Raw genomic sequence first — 22,229 nt, forward strand, 5'->3', positions numbered from 1 at the left:
TGAATACCTGTTTGTCTAATGCATAAAGTTATGCTAGCAACATGTAACAAATAATTTTCATTGCTAAAATTGAGGACGGAGAATTAATTAGAATTCTATCTTTTCATTTAATTAAATCAGCAGGAAAATTACATATTCTTTTATTTTCCCCTTCGATTTTGGAGGCTTCAAACATCTAAAAATGTAATGTTTTGAAAAGGATGTTTATTCTCTTCAAGAGTTCTGTCCTGCTATAAATTCCTAGGAATTGTTTAATTTTACTTAACATAAAAAGCCTTGTAAAAATTAACTTTTTTCTGGATTTCACAATAAAATAATAGAAAATTATTCTATCAAAATAAATAAGTAGATTGAAAGAGAGGCAACAATAAAGATGGCTTGAAGTTTGCCAGCTAAACTTTTGTTTCTTTATCCACTAATGATGCTCTAATAAAAATTATCTGGAAATGACTTAGACATGTTCTAAATGTTATACCTTAAATAATGATTGTGGAAACTGGGAAAGAAGAAAAAAAAAAGAAAAAAAAAAAAAAAAAAAAAAAAAAAAAACACATTTTAGAACTAGAAACACTTTGACTTGCTAAAAAAAAAATTCTTGTATTTCCACCACTTTCATCCTTCTGCATGTGGCACAAGTGTCTAGATAAAACTAGTATCTTTACCTGTACAAATAAATTTTTTCTTTACTTTAAATCATAACGCTCATTTTACTGCTGTCTAAACAGGCCATAAAAAAAGCAAGAGGTAAATTCTAGCCAGAATACTCTTTCCCAGTTCCGCAGGCCAAAGTTGAAGTTAATTTTTAGAAGCAGAATAAAATTAGGAAACCACAAATTGGAGTATACGTATGTGTTAAACTTTGAGTTTATTACTAGTGACAAAGGACAACATTCCTTTCAATCAGCTGTGCAAAACTCTGCTGTAAAATTCCCATTTTCAATTGAACCTTGTGGTTTCAAAGTTAAGATTTTTTTATTACACTGAAAGATTACAGAATGGACCCATCTCCTATTTTTGTTTTCAAGTTTAGCCTCCTGAGTGGTAGAAGAGACAATTTTGGGGTTCCTGAGAGTTTGTTTTTATGAGTACTGGTAGTTCGGCAGTTGCTGTGATGAAACGTGCTACCCTGATCTTCCCTTCTCCCCCCATCCGCCCTCCTTTCCTAACTAATGCCCAGAGAGAAAAGCAAGAAGGAGCAGGGGGTGCCCAGAAAGTGGTATCCTGTTCTAATCACAGCCATGCAAGTCCTTCTTTATTTCAATTAATTTACTTTGCCTTTATGAACCTGAGAGACTGACTGTTGCTTTCAAAGAGGCTGACATTTCACTCATCTGAAGGAGCTTGGAATGTGACAGGGGAAAGGGAGGAGAAGTAAATCAAAGCAGATAGCAATTCTCCAGATGTAAAGTATTTTTCTTCTCCTCTATTTTTTTTTCCAACAGAAATGTCAGAAAGTCTGCTGACATTTTAATTCCTTTGTGATAGGCTGGGAGCTGAGAGCCAAATCCTGCTGCCACTGCAGTCGAAAACATTTTTCCTATCGACTTTAAAGGGAGCAAACCAGTCTTACACTCTGAAAAAAAAGAAAACAAATAAGCAAAGAATCAACAAACTGTAATTAAAACTAAATGAAATGTACTCTTACGACATCTTGAGATCAGTTACAGACTGAAACTGGCATTCCTTGTTGGACTTTTTTTCTTTTCAATTTGACCATAGCATAACAAAAAACAGTAAAACTGACTGGATTGGAAGTGAGACTTTGCTGTTGTTGTGGGTTTTTTTCTAAATCTGGATTCTGTTGCAAGTGTCGCCGTACCATTCCATGATCTCTTCTAGTCACCTGTTTCAAGATACCCTATCTGCAACCTTAAAAGTTTCATTTAAACACTAATTGACTTATATAATTTGTGCACATTTTTGAAAACTCTATTAAACAGTGTGTTCCTCTTTCAGTGACATGTTTGGCAAAAAATCTCATTATCTTTAATAGGAATACATTCAGGTCCACAAAATAAAGGAGTAACTTCTATTCTCATTACATTCTTTGTGCATTAATATAACTCCAACAAGCTCACACACATTTAGCAAAACAGCAAAGCTGGATCAGAGCAGCAGCCCAGTGCTGGGAGAGTTAGGTTTACAAATTCCACCTACAACATGAACGATCATATATTTCCTTCTCTGCATGGTATGCTTAGAGATTTACTTGGTTTTAGTATAATAAATTTATTTTCCTTTACAGAGTTGTTCCCTTATGGAGTATTCATTTGTAAAACATTAATTTTGTATACAGGACTGCTAAAAACCAATGGAGTAGACATATTTGCTTAATAATTTTATTCTTTTTTTGCAATTCTATAATCATATTTCATCAACTGGTACAACAAAACATATTTCTATATAAAAACCAAAACAAAGAGGGCTTGTTGAGCTTGATGCATGGTAAATCTATTTGGTTTATTCTTGTTTTATTGTTAAATATTATATTGCATTTGTTTAAGCAGACATTGTGTATATTGAGAGTTCTAGCATTTCACACAGGGCAGCTTATTGTTGTGTCCTTTAAATATGGGAAATAAAAATGTTTTCAGTTTGCTATTAAAAAAAAAAAAAAAAAAAAAAGGAAATGAAGAAAGGGTACAGCTATATTACATGGCCCAGGAAATATTGGCAGCGTGCTCTTTGGCTTTCATCCGTAGAACTGCAATGCTGGAGGACCTCCTTTCAAACTCCGGCTTGGTTTCAAAAGCATGTCCATTAGTTGCCCCAGAAAGTAAAGAGTCAGTGAAAAAATTATTGAGGGGCACATGGCTGAACTGATTCTGGTGGTTTGAAAAGCCTGTGTAGCCAGAATCTGTCCGGGGTGAATGGGAATAAGGTGTCATACAGGAGGACGTATCTCGTGGCAGCATGCAGGAAGTAACCACAGAACCACTAGCCGCATTCCCTGCCCACAGATTGTTCTGAATCTGGAACATATAAAATGAATAAGATTAAATTTAGATAGTTCATCCTTTGTTTTTCACAATGCTTCGTTTGCTTTACTTCACACATCCATTATTAGTTCTCCTCTAAAACAGGCAACAAGTACTTAAGTAGTTCTCTGCAAACATATTAGAAAATACTATGAAGATATAACATGGGTTAAAATATTGGATTGTTCACTTAAGAGCAAGAGCTGCTGAATCATATTCCTTGCTCTGCCATCCGTTTGCTCTGTGGCTCTATCCTGAGTGTTTGCCATTGAACCTCAGGATGCCGTCAGCCTGGCCAGTCAGTAAATATAGTGGAAGCACACAACTGACTTCATAATTCTGACTTAAAGAATTCTTTCTTAGTGTAATGGTAGGAAACAGAATAAAAGGGTGAGCAAAACAAAGCAGGATTTATCAAGTGACCAAACCCAGTAAGTATTTGCAAAATTAAATATTGAGAAGCCTTGAGTAATTACTTTAAAACAAATGAATCCATAAAATACAGACATTGTTGATAATACATCCAAGAGTTTTTCCTAAAGTTATTTCAAAGATGGTTTTAAGATAAAAATTCTTTTCATGATGTTTTTATATGAAATTATACTTTAGGGCATTTCTATTTCAGCTCTCAGACTTAATTGGCTACACTGTGCATCCCTGGAAAACGTTGCATGACAGACTAGGAGACAAACTTTGTGGTTACCAGTGATGTCTGCTGAAGATCTGGAGTAACCACGTATTCAAGCTTTGATGTGTAATGCCTTCTATACTTGGCAGTCACTTAAAGCTTTATTCTGAGTCTCAGACCTTCTCCTATCATCTATGTATAGATGCTATTTATGGATAGGTATTTTTCACTTATTTGTTACTAGATGAACAGACGGAAATATTTTCAAGGTCTAGCACAAGTCAGCTCCTGTCATTATCTCAGACTGTGCATTCTTTCATTCCTCCTCTATTGACTTTGCTTTAATCAAACTTCACACTCAACAGCTGTCCTTCCATCTTTTAAAACCCTCTGTATTTCTCTATCAGTACTATATGGGTATAACTTCTGACACACTCTAACTTCCTCGGTCATTTCTCATAGACACTTACCATTATACAATATACAGCTTTATATTTCTTCTCCACTTTTACTGATATCTCTTTCCCAAATGCCAATTTTTTTAAAATGTATAAATATCATGATTCAAGACATTTCTAGACCTCATTCACAGTATAGAACTTCTCAGCCAATAACTATATCCTTTTCTTTTTGTTTTACTTTGTTAAATTTGTCTTCATCCTAAAAATCTGTTGTCTGTTCAGTATATCATTGCTCTAATGTACTGGGATTGAGCCCACATGTCTTTGTTCTCTGCTATATGTTGAAGTAATTCAATTACTCTTTGGTTAACACCATAAAGTGAATTCCCACTTCAAACTTAATTTTGCCTTCATGTTCCAAATCCATAGACAAAGGAATTTTGGCTTTGAGATATGTAGGTTATCTCTCTAGCTGAGTAATTATTTTTCTGCCAAAGTATAGGTCAGGGGAAGTAATGAATTATGACAGACACACACATACACAGAGAATGAAAACATGTTTCTAATGCTGAGTTGTTTTTTTCCCATTGTCCTATTACTTTGCAACAACACATACCCACCAAACCACCAACAAGCTAGAGATAAATTATGATTCACTGAACTCATCTAGCTGAGATCTAGCACAGATACCACGGATGAGATAGACTCTTATTTTAAAAGTTAATATTTTGAACAGTTGTATTAGTAGGGGTCATCAGGAGCTGAAAAACTAATTTGTGCTTCTTGGCAATTCCAGCAGCAAAAAAGAACCAATAAATGCTTCATTTTGGTTTCCTGCAGAAGACTGGGGTAAAGTCATGGTAGCAACACTTCTCTCCAGATTCTTGGTCTGCCCAGCTCCTTATTCACACAGACATGCATATGCACAGGCATTCATACACTTCCACACCCATTCACATGAATGCAGCTTGCCTCTCCACACACACACATACACACAGCTAGTTGGGCACACCTCAGGCCTCTGCTCCTGCATATCTTAGGTGTTCTGCTGAGAGGTAACGGAGTGAATAAGGTGCCTGGGGAAGAATATTGAGGATTTTTCCTCCTTCTTGTGGGCCTCCTGAGATCTACGGAAGGAAAGAGACTCTAGTGAGAGTTTCAGAACTTTCCACTTCCCCTGATAACCTCTTTAGCAGTTTCTAGGAGACTCTCAAACATCTGCCCATGAGAGACCCTCTACAGCTTGACATGATCCTCTGCTGCTCTATTGATCCTTAATGAAACCACCTGAGCCTGTTTTGACTTACAGTCAGAAAAAATTTGGTTTTATCTTCAGAGAACAGGTGGTTTATCTGAGGATTAAAGGACATATCTTATCTAGACCTATGTGAACCACTGTCTTGATTACAAAAGTTTGTTGCTCTCAACCACACAGAGCATTCCCAAAGAGAGCAGTAGATCTCTTATGACTCAGGATTCAGGGATTTCTGAGTGTCCTATTGCCTGGAAGATTTTTCAGATCCTAGTACAGATTTTCAGAATATGACAAGAAGGAAACAAAGAACCCTGAAAGAGCTGTAAAGTGTGGTAGTTAAATACACGGCAACTGAGACATCATGCACTAAGACTCAAAAGGCTTACTGCCTTCTCAGACTTAATGAGTTTGGAGCTACATAACATGGGATTAGAGTACAGAGAAGAATAGTAAAGATAGCAGCCAAAAGCCTGTAAATTCTAGAGACTATCTCCACTTTGCATGAAAACCCAAGCTGCACACATTCAGTCTCAATCATGGACAGAGAAAGTCAAAAACTGATTTCCCATACAAAAATCATTGTCTTTTTTGTTGTTGTTGTTCAGGAACACTATAAACTTTTAATTGTGTTTTATCATATTTCATGGTTACATATATGTTTCTTGCAGCAGCAGTGGCAGACTAAGCAACTGTTGGAGTTTTCTTTCCCTTTCTTCATACTAAACAAGTCACCTATTCCTATTTCTACCCTGTTCCATTTCAGTTTGTTTTGCTGGTAAAACTCTTCACTGAATTGAAACAGGGAGCTGATACAGCTAAAAAAGGATCCAGGAAAAAAAAAAAAAATCAGACACATGCACACAGAACCGCATTATTTTTGATGGTATTTCCAGGCCAAATGGTTAGTCTCAGAACTTTCACAAGAGGATGAATTTGTCCAGGGAGAGTCTAGTTCATCTATACAGCATCTAATACAGGAGCTAATTCTGAAGGAGCTCATCATCTCCAAAGCTAACTCACACACGACAAAGTGTCATTTATCTGACTTACTAAGATTTCTTTCTAAGAAACACTATGTCAAATGCTGCATTTACCCAGGCTGCAGAGATATAATTATGGGGAAAATTTCCAAAAAAAACCTGTTTAAATAGGAACACACATGAATTTGCTTTTAATACAGTCATGATGGGAAGACTTCAAAAGGTTCAGAGGCTCATTTTGAAAGTGCCCAATAACCTATGTGGCCTGGAGGTATCACAAAATCACTTTTTCCTTCCATATTTCTAGTATTTTGGTTTTCAGTAAACTAAGTTTAGTACCACCAATTTTCCTGATATTTTTATCCTAGACAAATCTCTTTCAATTTAGCTTCAGTGAGATTGCACAGGTGTAAACGAGAACAGAATTCAGCTGCAAATCCTAAAACATACCAATGTCTTCTTAAAGGAATATGTGAACAAGCTTATTCATTCCTAAAACTTTCAAAGGGGTGCCCTAGGTTTCTTCCTTAGAGGAAGGAATCCAAATTAGTAAACTTAACTTCAGAAACACCACAAGATGCTAAGAAAATTTTACATCTTCTCTCTTGAGACAGTTAAGCTTTTCAGAAGAATGTTTCAGCCATATCAATTTTCTATTCATTTTAGTTGGTTGAATGACTTCACTTTTGATATCAGATTTTCATTTCTTAGCAAGGATTTACAACATAAATATCTTGTAGTGAAATTTAGGTGCAGAAGGTATGCCTGTATTAAAAATAAATGCAGTAAAGTTTTACAATAAGTCAAAATTATCAGACTTTCTTCTGGTATGTTGGAAGGAAAAGGGACATTATGTACATGAATTTAAAGAAAATATTTTTCCTCTTAAACTCTTGTGTGATCCATGAACTATATAAAAGGCAATTCAGAGACTGTGAATGAGGCTATACATACAGCACATCTCTGGTTTCTGTTAACATCACAAACAACTTGAGCTTTGCTCTTGTGGTTACCATGAAATTACCAGAGCCCTTCAACATATTTACCTACTGTATGTTTTACACACACATACACACACACACACACCCTTCCTGACAGAAAAAAAAAAAAAAAAAGAAAAAAAAAAAGTAAGGTTTCATAGCTGTAACAAGAACATAGCTGGAGAGTTATGGTTGCTAACATGGATATGATGTCATTTCCTAAGCATATGACCTTCTTGCTTGACACTGTGAAGGAAAAATAGCTGAGGTAATTGGTCATCCCACTTGGTGTCATTGCTTTTTTTTCTGTTCAAATTTCAGGCTTCTGGAGCTTCAGCCTTCTTACAGAGCACATGAAGAAATCACATACTCAAATCTCCGAATTTTCTGAGAGCTACTAGTTATCACTTACCCAGCTTTGTTTCTGCCATCACCAAATGTCTTGACTCATGTTATTTGAGTCATCTGCCTATTCAGACTGGAGTCTGTTTCCCACGTATACACATATATGCACACACAGGTTCTATTTGAGTGGACATGTGTTTTAGTGCTCCAAACAAACAAAATGTTAATCCTTTTAAGATCTCTAGATGTGAAGTAACAAATTATTATTGTTGTTATTATGTGATATAATATATGTTCTGTTCTGTTATGTTATGTTATATGCTATTGTAATTACTCTAGCAATTAGAAACTACACATTGACTCTGTTTTCAGGATATTCCTGGGCATTGGAATTAAGACAACAGTACCACTAACTGACCAGTTAAGAATTTACCTAATTACAGAAAACATGTGAGTGTTAAAGAGACTGACTTGCTAAATATTTGTCACTCCTCTCTTTGTGTGAAACAACAGTCCTTGGGCTGCCAGAAAACATGAAACCTATGCTTTCAGAAGGAGCTATTTTAGGCAGATTAAATGCTGAAGCTGTTAAAGTGCTCAGAACTGTTAGTCTACAATTCATGATCTGTAGGTTGTTCCTAGTCCATCAGCACAATTAATTCAGTCTGTTACTTGACACAGTATGTTGAGGGGGATGGGAAGAAAGGCCTCTTAAGAAGATCCAAAGTATGGGCAGAGATTCGCCTGTACATCCCAAGTTTGCAGGTTCATAGATTCTCAGAATAATTTAAACTCAAAGGGACATCTGGGATTATTATTCCAAACTCTTGCTCACAGCTAACTGTGAATTTAGATCAGGTTACTCAAGTCCTATACAGTCACATTTTGAGTAGCTCCAGGTACAGAGATTCAATAACTTCTCTGAACAACTTGTTCCAAGGCTTTACCACTCTCATTGTATTTTTTCCTTTATATCTAGACAAAATACTTCTCGGTGTAATTTGTGATGATTTTATAGAAGCTGTTGGACCTAATAAACTTGTGAAGATCATCTGTACTGTATTGGGTTTAGGTACATATGAGAGAGTTGCAGCACACCATTTTCAGATATACCCATAAAATTTAAGTTTGCCCTTGGTAGTGAGAGGCTTAATGCTGCAGCTCTAAAATATGTGATAGAACCATTCAGTCCATATTTAGGCCTTACATATGGTGAACAAAACGAAATCTATTCATTTGATTCCATGCTTAACAAATTTGTTAAGGTGCATAATAATGCAGGACTTGAAAAGACATCAAGCTTTCATTCTTGTACAGCATGCCTTGTAAATAAACTGTAAATTCTCCCTACTGCAATCCCAGGGACAGCTACAATAAGAGTTATTTATATTTCACGTCTATGATACTTTAAAAACAAAACTTCATACTTTGAAAATACTGTTAAAAATAAGTTTCTATCTCAGAAGAAATGGAGTTGCCTTATAATTAAGCCCCAGCCAAAGTTGCTCACACACTTACAGAAATACATTTCACAAAAAAAAAAAAAAAAAAAAAAAAAAAAAGAGCAACATATTGAATGTTGAGACTGTGAGGAGGACCACATACGGTGATGGTTTAGAACCAAGAAAAAATAAAAGCACAGTGAACAAACTATTTTGTGTGGAACAGACACCACCCAAAAAGATTAGAAGTGTTACTCTTGTTGGAGGATCAGCCACAGCAGTGCAACAGTCAGCACATATGCAGCAGGCAACATACCATCCAGGTGGTGGCCCAGCCTGAGCTCCATGCTGTCACAGCTAGACAGCACAAGTATATGACAAAACTTCTTTGAAGCTAGCTCAGATATGTCTGCCACATCTACTCCTACTTAATCAGTGTACCCATAGCCTTAATAAACTATTGTGATTAACTGTCATTTATATGTCTACTACAGTTAAAAGAATTTTTAAGTCATATAACATGTGGTGTCTAATATATGCCATATGAAAGATTTAATTGGAGCATGTAACTTTGATTATTGTTAATGAGAATTACCCATATGTACTAAGGCTAGAGTAGAAGTGTAATGATGATCCAAGGACTTAGTACATAACACATGTATACAGATATGACTCCTACACTCTTTGATTGCCAAAACAAATCATGTGACGCCATGCTGTTCAACATATTTAATTTGATTTATCAGTCTGGTGGATGGAACGTAAACTTCAGCCTCTTCCTTCTATTTTCAAGATTTCAACATTCTCCCTTCTTTCTACACCTTCTGTATCACTCCAGTTCCCATACCTTTGAAAAGTTTTTGTTTCCTTGGGATTCCCAACTGCACTAAAAAAAAAATAAATTCAGTCCTTGTCCAACTCTTGCCTGCATTTCAAGTAAATAAGAGACACAAACAATGCATTTCACATATGATAGTAAGAGGGAAAGTACAATGGTGTGACAGGATAAATCCTTTCAAAAGAATGTAGAACAACACTGACAACAAATGAATTACACTCAAAGAACAAGCAAGAAGAAAAGATGCAAAGTACGGAAAGAGCCTGGGTAGGGAAAAAAATTTGCCCCTTATATTTTCTTTTCAAGGATATAATTTAATGTTTATTTACATACTGATGCACTTACATTTATAAAGATAACTTCTTTATAAATTTAACTCATACAGGGAAAGCTGGAGGTCTGTGTGATAACAGTGTAGGTTTTTGATCAAATTTCACTTTCATGTGTGTAAATAAGAAGGGGATAAAAATTAAATTTTGTCTCAGGCTTTTTGGTCCCTTGCTATCTCTCATACTTAAACATGAAGTCTGACAAGGTCAAATGCCCTTTGTAACATTTGCCTTCTCATCAGGCACAGGACAGCAAAAATAGTCAAGGAAACACCAATAAGATAAGAGCAAGGCTAAGCAACCTTTTAATTTTTCCTCTAAAACACATAATATATTGATCCATCTAAGATAACTATAGATGTCTGAAGCTGGACCAGGCATCAGAGAAAAAAAAAATACATTTTTAAAGATCCTCTTATCTATTTTATACCTTATACTTTAGGAAAAGAAAACTTAATTGACCAGATTTTCACCAACTTTAAAGGGAACCCATCTGTGGCATGAAAGGCTCTTTGGTTAAGTTTCCTAAACACAAATGTCTAATATTTATCTGACCACTAGCTGTCTCCCCTGAAGGGTGCATCCTTCTTGTAAATCCTGTTCATCAGCACTGTAACAGTGTCTCAGATATCCCAAGACATCTTAAATAATGCTAGACACTGTATTTAGATGACCAAATCAAGTACTGATTGTTTACTAACATTTACTCAGATGAGTCGAAGTAAACATCTCCATGAAGTGAATCTGCATTCATTTCCCCATTGAAGTTAAAATGCTGCCTCTTAGTATTCATGCCATCTGCAGAGTATAGCTAGCTAATGAGGCTCAAATTGTCTGGGATAAACGTTTTCTGAGTGCACTTAAGATGACTTAGACCACAACATGTTGCCTCTGCAAGAGAAACTTGAAGCTTAAATAACAGAAACTAATGAAACTGAAAACTTTTACTAAAATGAATTAAAAGTATTGTATATAACTTTTTTCCTAGAAAAATCTGATTTTCTTCATAATGTTTTCAAAAGTTAAATATCTAATCTGAGTGAAAACTTAAAAATGCTGTGGTATTTTTAATGTTAAAGTCTAGAAAAAACATGTGAATAACAGATGATTGTACTGGAATATTGTACTAACTGTCCTCCTCTGCAATCCAGGTGTTGCCAGTATAATTAATGGAAGATGTGTGTGTGCAGAATTTGGACAGTTTGGGAGATACTGAGCTTGTTAGCCATATGAACAACTATCTGTACAATAAGGAACACCTAAATCCAGCATGCTGTAAAAATAATTAAGGTTAGACTGAATTAGCAAAGCAAATAATTATGATCTAGTAAAAAAAAAAAAAAAGAAAATAAAAAAAAATAAACTTATTAGTATTTTGAAAATAAAGATTTGTAATTTAATAGCAAAAGTAGACGGGATTATAGAAATGGAGGTTGGACCAGACCACCTCCAGAGGTCACTTCCAACCTCAACCATTCTCTGGTTCAGCGCCAAACTTCTATCTGAAATAAGTAGAAAAGATTATTTCCTCACAGGAAAACCTTTCGGGTTTATATAGCCACACAATGCATAGCAGCATCATGTTCTTAATTTGTACTTGATTAAGATAATTGGTGAAGAGACTAAGCAGAGGTCTCCACACCCTCTCTGTTGACTGCAAAAGAGACTGATGGAATGCAAGTGGGACGTCTGTTCTGTGAACATATCTGTGGTGGGACTCAGAACAGAAATCCTCAGACTGCAAATTCATATAATGCACACCAGAAATTCACATTTGTTCCTGTTTCTTCTGCCACACAGCAGTAAATATCTCAGCTTGATTTCATCATTTTTCAACATTCATCTTGTATTTTTTGCCAGCAACAGAGAGTCTGTTTTCCCCCATGTTAATAAAGGTTTCATAATAAACTCTAGTGATCTGTGTTCCACAATCCCCAAGAAAAACTATTTACTCAAATATATGGTAAAGCCTGTCTAATATTTACTGATGTCAGTGTCACAATAAGAGTGCTTGTACACATGGAAAAAAAAAAAAAGAGGAAAAAAAAGGAAAATAAAAAAAGGATATATGATTTCTTTTCTTGCATTAACTATACTGAAATATTGAAATAATTTGGAAAATCAATCTATAACACTAAAACCAAACATGCAGATAACAATTTTAAATATCTCTTTCTGCCTGAAATGTGGGATAGATTAATGAGTTTATAGCAAGTCATGTACTGTATATTTATGTCTCATGAGTGGGGTATTTATAAATGGAAATCTGGTTCAAAAGATTTTAATGTAGTGATGTTAGTAGTCATTGTGTTTTTAATATGGATTTTCATTGTCTCAAGCATTCTCACTGGAAATGTTAGGTAGATGATACAGACATGGTTCTACTGAAGGTGAAGATTTAAGTATGTGAAACTATGAAGAATTACCACCAGCTTAGGAAGAATGTGAATTTACATTGACTGTTCTGTGATAACTGCCTGGATACCTATACATATTCCAGCATACAGCAAAGTAGCCACCTTCTTCACTGAGGATTAAGAGACCTTGTTTTATCATGTAGCCAAACAATACATGCAAGTACTCAAATGAAAAAGCCAATGTGATGTACACTCACACCTTCATTTAGCTCCTTGTTCCTGTTCATGAAGTACAGTACAGTACAGTACAATGAAACTTTCTCATGCAGGTGACCAGACTCAATTACGTGTGTGTGCCTGTCTGTTTACCTGCACTGGGTTAGATTGTGGTTGTAGGTGAGTAGTACGCATTTATGTTTATGAATGAGTATAATTTTTATATTTCTACACATTTTAGAGATGCTTTGTTTAAGATTATGATACCAACATTTCCAATTCAATATCCTGATTTTAAAGAACTTATAAATTAATGATAGAATGTTTTGCCAGGCTGAAACTTAGTTGTGTCATCAGCCTAGGAAAGATGTTTCTTAACAAATTTGTAAAGAGAAATGCATTAAATTCACTCATCTTTTTAGCAACCTGAAAGTATAGAATTGATATTTCATTGTGTTTAAATTGTTATGGATGATATTCTCATATAATTCAAAGGTGTTTCTTTTAAAAAAACCACTAATTTTAGGACAACCATTTTAAGTGCTTACCAATGACTTGCATTATTCCATTATCTTATGCTAATGAAAAATCTATCAGTTGGGAAAATCTGTAGATGAAGTCCTACTGAAAATACAAGATGAGCTTGTAGACACAATATTTACTCTAGGGAATTAGTTCAGAGATATAAAGCCAAAAGCTTAAGTACTATTCCTCATATCACCTGTTGTGATGTTATAGATAAGTCAGAAAGGCCTTCAAAAGACACTTGAACACCTTGAGTAAGACCTGTGAGTGACTGTTCATCTATCTTTATGAATCTGTGTAGGAGTGCTTACAGTCTTTTGCACACCTCCACCTAGGTAGGTCTCAAACAAATATTGTGTCCTCCTAGTTAAACAGAGAATGTTTCATGCAGTGTTTTCTGATGTAATTTGGGCTAATGCACTATTACATTATAAAATAAAACCAGGAAGACTTATAAGTGCCACCAGACCTGAAATGGTTGTGCCCATGTTCTGAGCTGCTGGAACACAAACCAGCTCTGGCCCAAGCATCAAACGTAGCAACACGCAACCTCCTCACAGGTAAAGCAGTTCAAGCTGAGTAGATGACACATGCACCCAAGGCCTCTTGTTCAAAGTTAATCACATTCAGTCCATGTAGAGCATGATCAAAGCAAACTCACATAGAAATTAATATATTCTTAAGCCTGGCAGAGACCCTGCTACCTAATGAACTAGAAGAGCACTAGGACACCAGCACTGGAAGGACTCTACCACAGGGATCCATACAGACTTTTGCTTTGTATGGTGCTTTAAAAAAAAAAAATATATACATATATATATATTATGTGGTAAAACCAATGGGAAGCTAGAGACATGAAAAACAATGGCTTCTGAATAAAAGTATTCAATGTGTTAAAACAAACAAGCAGAAAAACAATAGCAGAGAGTGAGGCAAGACAGTAAACCAAAGGACTGGAGAACAGAGACAGAAGATTATGGTCTTATTATACCGTATACCTTATTATATACTAACAGAGCACTGAAAAAGAAAGAAAAAAAAGAAAAAATTAAACAAATACTACTGTTGGAGAGAGCTTTCTTGTCTTTCTGCCTCCCTCTCCCAGCCATATGCATTCAATTCTGATTGTATGTGGCCATAATATGGTTTCATGCTAGTAGAAGACTTGTTGTATTCAATGGTTTATTGAGGTCTATAACAAAATGGTACATGATTAATACATCAGAAGATAGTTGTCTAGAGATCATATAGTTTATGCCTCATCTTACCAGAGCATAGAAGACCAGAGTTAAGATAGTTGCGTCTGTATCCCAAAAGGGAAATCCTGACTTTACCACAGTCAAAATTATATAATTCCTGTCAATCTCAATGGGTCTAGACTTCATCTAGAATTTGTGTGGGGGCCTAAAAGTGATTCAAATCCCCATATAATTTTATGTGCAGAAAAGACTTAGCAGCACAACCATACTGCCCGCCATGGAAGTCTTCATGCATCTTCTGTGCATGTGTGTACCTAAGGAAGGAAGAGAAGGTAAATGTAGAACCAAAGTACTACTTGGTCTTTACCATACCTGAGGATAGCTGTCAGTCCTTGGAAGAACAGATATATCATAGGTGGCAGCAAAATGGCTCTTAGCTTGCTGGATTTGACCATAGCGTTCTCTTTTCCTCCATTTTGCTCTTCGATTCTGGAACCAAACCTATAGTATATGAGGGAACAGTCATCAAAGTAAACTCATTTATATGCTGTGCAAAGAGTTTCAGGAAAAAAAGCCAAGAGATTTTGGGCAGTAGTTTTGAAATTTTCTGTTTATCTAAGAAAGGGAAGTTCTCTGCCTGAGGATTAATTTCTTGCATTTTCGATCTTCTTAATTTCAGACCTGATTAAGTTATTTCTGGGTTTGGGTTTGTTTGGTTTTTTTTTCTAAGTACATATTATTACCTTTCTAGTGTCTCAAAAAAAAAAAAAAAAAAAAAGCAAAAGAAAGATCAATCTGTCAGGCAGTGCTAATCTTGACAAAGTTCTGTTCTGTAGAGGAAAATTACCAAGTAGCAGCAAGTCAAATTATAAAGAAACTTTCTCTTAATTTCACATGCTCACTGACTTGATATGACTACCTATCATCTGCCTCCTAGAGGTAGACATAATCTTTATCAAGTGCAGTAATGAAAATACAGGAAAAGCTGGCACCAGGACAGTAGTCTGCACTGCAGAAAAAGTTTATATAAGGAAGGCTAACAGGGCAGGAAGATAATAAAAAATCAGATCACTGTTTTAAAACTATTGTGACATTTTTTTCATGTTTGTGTTAGGTGATACCTATTTATGACAATATAAAACTAAAGAATGGCACTTTATGTTTAGACTGTGAAAAAATTTAGAACTGAAACAATATCTTCTTGTCAATTAAAAGCTATTTTCTTTATGTTTAAATAACCTTCAGACTGTTCTGTAATATTTTGAGTGTTGGGTGTTATCTCAAAACCTATTACATGTACATTTCTTATTGTGACTGATATCTGCCATTGTCCTGTAGTCTTCAAAAAAACTTTTTCTTTCAAACAGTTTAGTTTGGACTGGCTAAGACTTGCAGAGATTGCTAAGAAAAGTAACTGTTCCTTTATAAAAGTAATACTATCTGACTAAGTCTTTATTGTTTAGCTGTGAGCTTTTCTTTTTACAGAATTCACACTACTAACAGAATATTTTTTTTTTTTTTTTTTTTTTTTATGGAAACAATGCCATTGGTTAGTCTTCCTGCTAAATGGATCATGAATCCATTTTGATAGATACATACATTAGTAGATTTCTTTTTTTGGTGGTATAGACACTGCCTGTGAATTCCATTCTGAAGGATATTTTCTGATCCTTGATGGTGGTATATTCAAAATAACACTGCTTGGTTTATAATTTATTTTTTGCCTTAATCTTTGGAGAGCTCAACTGTCTTTTGATGCTGCTTCGGCAACCAGGGCATAATTTTACTCATTTAATTCCCAAGGACTTGTTGCAAATTTAGTATTGCAATCTTTTAAAACGTACTCAGAAATCACAGCAAGACCTGTGCATGCAACAGTCAAGTATATATTGTTAGGGACCATGTTGGTAAAATTGTAATACTTATGATGTCTGAGGCTCAGCAAAAAGAAAAGAAAAAAGGAAAAAAAAAATGTCCTGTCTCCACAGGAGGCATCAAGAGCAGGTTAAGGGAATTTAGTCATGAGGCTCTTTCATTGAAAAAAGGCCTTGACAATCTCCTTAAAATGGGTGCCAATTACTTCACTGACGTGCAGCAGGAAAGAGAACAACTTAGATAAATTAGGTTCAGGTTGGCTCTCTCTGCATGTATGCAGGACAAATATTAAATTGGATGTTGATGAAATGGCGGTGAAGGGAAATGGGTAAGGTATCCAGCTGATCACTCTGCTAAACTAAATCAAACAATTTGCTTGAATTTATAGTAACTAAATGAGAAAAAAAGCACACATTTTTTTCCTTTGACAATCCCCCAAAATGTTTCTGTTTACATCACTTTACTAGAAACTGACTCTTGGCAGAGATAAAGTAACCATTTGCCCCCACAAAGCAATGTAAAAATCTGCTGCTTGTTATCCTTGAATTGCCAGATGCTTGCCTCTAATGATGTAAGGCCTTTTAAATTGCTTAATCTTGTGATGGAATACTGTTGCTACTCTGGATAAAAATGATCACCATTTCCTTTCATATTTAGCATATGTGAAATGCAAAGATCAGTTATCTTTTAAGAAAGGGGAGAATATGTCTAAATAAAATAGAAATAGATATTCTGTGAAAATCTGGTGCAGACATGCATGTTTTTACATTTACTTTCTTATTTTTAATACTTTTACCATATGGGGCTTCTAAAACTTAGAAAAAAATGTGATAACAAGTCAGTTGACACATTTTAGCCCAAATCTCCACTCCATGTTCTGACTATTGATTTATTCCTGGAGTAGTTCTCATTATTCCAGAATTATGCAGTTGTAAGAGCAGTATTTTAAGATTATGCAAGCTTTTTTTTTTTAAGTCAAGACTAAATCCCAATGAATGGAAGTCATATTTGGAAAACTATATCAAATTCAGAGGGAGGGGGATTGCACAGAGTCTGAAGAGTTAAAAGCTCCTGAACTGAATTCCATCAGTGTCACTGATAACATATCGATGTAATTGACACACGATTTTGGACTCTAATTTCCAATAACAACAGTGAATATGCTGTCTGGTTGAATAGACACGAGGATAACATTTCTTTATAAAGTTTATTAGCTGAGTTCATTTCTGAAAGTGATCCTGGTTTAATTTCAGTTGTATACATGTGCACTGACGTCTATTTCTTTATACGCATGTATGAGTATGTGTTTAATTACAAGTTGTGAAGTTGTTATCATATTCAAGTCACTAAATTAAAAAATTAATCCCAGTCTGTAAGAATCAGCAGGACTGCTATTCCCTGAATTGAAATGATGAGTATAACCAGAATTGGGAAGATCTCTAAAAACAGAATAAACTCACAAAATGCAGCTCATACCCTTTTCTAAGAGATCTCTAAATGGGTGAAAGGCTGCATTTCCTGGATATCTAGCTTCTTTTCTCACCATTACACATCCAAAACTGTAAATTTTGTTGAGATTACTGTACGAGCACATACTGAATGAATCAAGTTTGTACGCAGTTAAGATACTCAAATACTGCACAAAGTGGTCAACAGTATGCTTCGTTCCAAAAATTAGAATATTATCCATCAGCTAGGCAAGTTTAAAAAACAGCAAATGTACTTCCCAGTTTTGTGATTTTTAAACTCATTTCACGCAACAGAGATTAAAGGATTACATCCTTGCTCTACATAGACACAGACACACATATTTATATATTTATACACATTTATGTATGTGAAGTTTCACTGCATACTCTTTGGATAGAAACAAGGAATTTGGTTGCTTTTTAGATTGTATTTTTCATGCCGTAACTCACAGAGAATCCTCTACATCCGAGTTCTCCATAGTCATCAGTCTAAAGTACATGCAACACATCTCTTTAATGGGATCTTTACATGTAGCACTTTATGTATTCACTGCCTGGAATTCTGACAGCAAAACGGGACTACTAGAGATCAAGACTGCTTTACTATTGATGTTGTTTTCTCAGCCTTTAAACAAGTTTCTAGAATAACAACACAAGCTGTTTTAAAAAATAACTTATTTTAGTACTGCAGCATAACAGCTCATATCCATAAAGAAATAAAGCAAAACAAGCTATTTACTTTGGCTTTACCGGCTTTTGTACAATCCCCAAGGGTATCATCTACCAGTTCCTACAATGCACGACTTGTCATGGAAATGCAGAAGGTTCGTTCCTACCTGGACTCTGGCCTCAGTGAGCTCTGTTCTCAGAGCTAGCTGTTCTCTTACATAGACATCGGGGTAGTGAGTTTTCTGGAATACTTTCTCCAGTTCCTCCAGCTGCAAACTGGTGAAAGTTGTTCTGTGTCTCCTCTTCTTACTGCTGGAGACATTGCTGTCACACTTATCACCGAGTTCATCCAGTTCCCCCTTCTCCTGCATCCCTTTCACGGGAGACATCCTGAGATTGTTGCAATTGTCCATGGGCCTGCTCAGCTCTGTGTGAAGAGGCTGTCCTTCCACTTTAGTAATCCCATAGTTCACTGTACACAAGGTGGGGGAGGGAAATAATGGGTTAAAGGGGGGGGCTTTCGATTCAAGGGTTCATATAAAACAGTTTCACAAGGAACCAGATTCTATGTGGCTGCGTATTTATATACAAGATCGTGGAGGAGGAATCTGTAATATTAACCACAGGCAGAGTAAAAGTACTAAACCACATTTAATTTTAACTGAGAATTGTATCTGAAAATATAATCTAAAATCTATCAGTGTAAGGAGGCTGTATGAGAGTACTTGATTATTTTCACTTTGCCACTACTGTAGTTAATAATCCGTGAAATCAGCTTCAACTAGACTTGCACAGATAAGGTATCTTAGACCAAACCAGATTTTTGTATAAGATAAGTGGCATTAAACTATTGACAAACGTGCCCTTTCAACTTGGAAGCAGATGTAAAAAACTCTATTTCTATGAAAATACAAAGTAACTGTGAAGAAAACTAAATAGCTGTAAACTGACAAATCAAGAAGCAAATGAAACCGAAAATTAAATTCACTTTACAAACTCAATAGATTCCATATACCTTTTCTTGGATTTGTAAAGTGGAATTGTTTCCAATTAAGTTTGTTATGGTTACAAAATACGGAGAGTTTCTGCAAAATGTTAACTTATTAAAAGAGAATGTTTCATATACTTTGAATAAGGATTGCAGGAACTATTTGTCTTTAGGTAAAATCTGAGTGGGAGAGATAAGAAATATTTCTCTATAGCTTCTTAATAAGAAATGAAAACATTTCCTATTTTTCCTATTTTTACATATCTCACACCACTGAAAACGTCATGCGATATATTACAAAATTCAAAAAGGCGTATTTTTTTCCCTCCCTCTCAGAAACAGGCAAAAAAAGTTTAAAACTCTATTGAAATTTAAATCTACAAAGATGGCATGTAACATAAGATAAGAACCTTCTTTGGGGATTTTCTCGAATTCTGAGTGATTTCTTTTCTTTCAATCCGAGTTGATTTTAACCAAACACAATTTTTAGATACTTACCATCAACACATCCATAGATAGGAAATGCCCCAAAGCCCCCAAGGCACGCATTAAACGAGCTAATTAAGAAAAACTTCAATATATAAATCAATTTTGTGTCGGTATTTTTTAAATTGCTCTTGCAGAAATCTGTCATTGTTTCTTACAAACTGTTTCATACAAAAAAAAAAGATGGTCTCAAAAAAAAAAAAAAAAAAAGAAAAATACTTCAGTGCCTACACGAAGTTAAAAATTGTAAGACTTTGTTAGTCTCAGTATTGCAGCTGATCTTAACCAAGTTTTCCGATTCTGCTAGGAAATTAGGGAATTTTTTATTATTTTTTTTTTCTATACATGATTTACATCACGTTGGAATAATGGGGAAAATTTAAAACGTTTCAAAAATAAAATATTCCACATTCTCCTTGCCGATCAGCTAGAAAATAAACAAACAAAAAAGTATCTATATAATATTTAACAGTGTTGCTTGAATTACCTAAATCGGTTTCGGTCCGCATGAAGAATCACTATTGCGCATTCTTCAGTCACACCAAAAAAAAAAAAAAAAAAACCAAACCAAAACAAAACACCCACACTATCCTCGCAGAGCGTTCTTTGAAAGACCCGAACATGACCAAGTGCCCTTCCGTCGGCACCCCGTGGCGGCACCTCGCCGGCCGGCAGCCTCCCGTGCGCCCTGTGCCGCGGCCGCCGGCCCCGCGGTTCGCCGGCTGCGGCCTCCGCGGCGCGCAGCGGGCGCGGGCGCGGGCGCGGGGGCAGAGGCAGAGGCGGGGGGACGGGACGCCGCACGCCGGCCCCGAGCCCCGCCGCCACGGGGGGCGGCCGGGGACCGGGACGGGGGACGGGGGGACGGAACGGCGGCCGAGCCCTCCCGCACCCGCCGGGCCACGCTCCGACCCGGCGGGCGGCCCTTCCCCGCGCGTTGTCGGTCCCGCGGGGCCGGGCGGGCTGTGCCTGTGTGCTCGGCGTCCCCCACGCCCCGCCGCTCCCGTGGCCGCGGCGGGGGCAAGGCGGGGGGAGCCCGGCCGGGGCCGGCAGAGAGAGCGGCAGCCGCAGGGGCAGCGCTGAAAAGCAAAGAGCGCTTCGAAGTAGGCGATCGCCTTCTCCTGATATTATTATTATCGTCGTTATTATTATCCTTTTTTTTTTTTTTCTTTTTTTTTTTTTCTTTTTTTTTTTTTTCTTTTTTTTTTTTTTTTCCCCCACTATCTGACAGCCCCTCACATGCCAGCACCCAAAGGCTGTGCAGCTGCCTTTTGGTGTCCCCAGGCAGGAGAAGCCCTGGCCTCCCCTGTACATCTCCAGGGAGGGCAAAGCGCAGGAGCGGGACTAACCCTGGCACTGCGACTCACCGTTGTTGTCCTGGCAGGGTGATGTCCTCTCCAGCCTCACATGATGCTCAGCCCTTTGCAGAGGGTTGAAGGCCTGCACACATTTGCTGCCTGACGTTTTGCTATAAAAGGACTCATTGTCCAAAGTTTCCATAACGTGCTCCAAAGTGCCTCCTGCTCCCATGTAAAAGTCACTGTTCTTGCTCGGCTGGCTCTTCAGGGCAAACTTCTCACTCAGAAAATCCATAATCATCTAAGGCTGCTTGAGAGCCTCTTCCCTAGACAGAGGCTGGACTGTGAGCAGGGGAGGGAGGGAGAGTGAGTGAGTGAGTGGATGGGAGGGAAGCAAGAAGGGAGGGAAGGTCGTTCAGAGCTCAGGGAGCTGTTTTGACTCTGAGCCTTTGATTTGTCTTGTCTTGAAAGGGGGAACCCGAGGTTGCTCTTATATCTCGAAGCTCCGCAGGGCTCCTTATGCAACCTCCCATTTCTAATGAATATGAAAATAGGCAAGCAGTGTAACTCCACCCCAGGTCCCCCAAGACCTAATCCCAACACAGGAGGGAGTTCCAGGCCCATTTTCAACAGACAGATCCGTTTCAGACATAAAGACACACATAGGCGTGTGAGGAGGGTGAGGGAAGACAGGGAGGGAGGACGCATTTAAAAGGACGATTCCCTTCTGCAGCCTATTCGCGTTTCTCTAAGGATCTTGGAAAGACTAACCCCTCGCTTCCCTCCCTATCCCCTCCAGCTCCCGGAGGGGTTTAGAGCAAGTCAATTTCAGGGACACATACCCTCAAGTGAAGGATCTTCTTTAATCAATTTGACTGATACATTGGGAGCTGCAGTCCTGGTCTCTAAAGCTGTGAAATTAAGAACTGGTACTCCTTCTTTATTAAACAGCTCAGAAGTTTAGTCCTAGAGTT

General features: G+C 36.9%; 1 protein-coding gene across 2 annotated transcripts; it reads right to left on the reverse strand.

The window, feature by feature from the left end:
- Positions 1-1,526: 1,526 nt before the first annotated feature.
- ALX1 (ALX homeobox 1) lies at positions 1,527-21,689 on the reverse strand. 2 transcript variants are annotated; one of them, XM_032999905.1, is made up of 5 exons: positions 21,325-21,689; positions 18,654-18,958; positions 14,846-14,974; positions 2,656-2,972; positions 1,527-1,573 (listed from the first exon to the last, which is right to left on the reverse strand). In XM_032999905.1, the coding sequence occupies exons 1-5, from the start codon at positions 21,554-21,556 to the stop codon at positions 1,567-1,569; spliced, it is 990 nt and encodes a 329-aa protein (XP_032855796.1). In that variant the 5' UTR covers positions 21,557-21,689; the 3' UTR covers positions 1,527-1,566. The 2 variants fall into 2 exon arrangements, with proteins under 2 accessions (XP_032855796.1, XP_032855797.1); XM_032999906.1 differs by lacking the exon at positions 1,527-1,573 and having other exon boundaries at positions 2,607-2,972.
- Positions 21,690-22,229: the final 540 nt, after the last annotated feature.

This window comes from Tyto alba, unplaced genomic scaffold (assembly GCF_018691265.1).
Source record: "Tyto alba isolate M040663 unplaced genomic scaffold, T.alba_DEE_v4.0 Super-Scaffold_2, whole genome shotgun sequence".
In the NCBI taxonomy this organism is placed as follows: domain Eukaryota; kingdom Metazoa; phylum Chordata; class Aves; order Strigiformes; family Tytonidae; genus Tyto; species Tyto alba.

Excerpts from the sequence above, each read along its gene's own strand:
- ALX1 (XM_032999905.1), bottom strand. The coding sequence starts at position 21,556 with ATGATTATGGATTTTCTGAGTGAGAAGTTTGCCCTGAAGAGCCAGCCG. Across the intron at positions 14,975-18,653 it reads TCACTGAGGCCAGAGTCCAG|GTTTGGTTCCAGAATCGAAG; the intron begins GTAGGAACGAAC and ends CATATACTATAG. Across the intron at positions 2,973-14,845 it reads GGACTGACAGCTATCCTCAG|ATTCAGAACAATCTGTGGGC; the intron begins GTATGGTAAAGA and ends TATATGTTCCAG.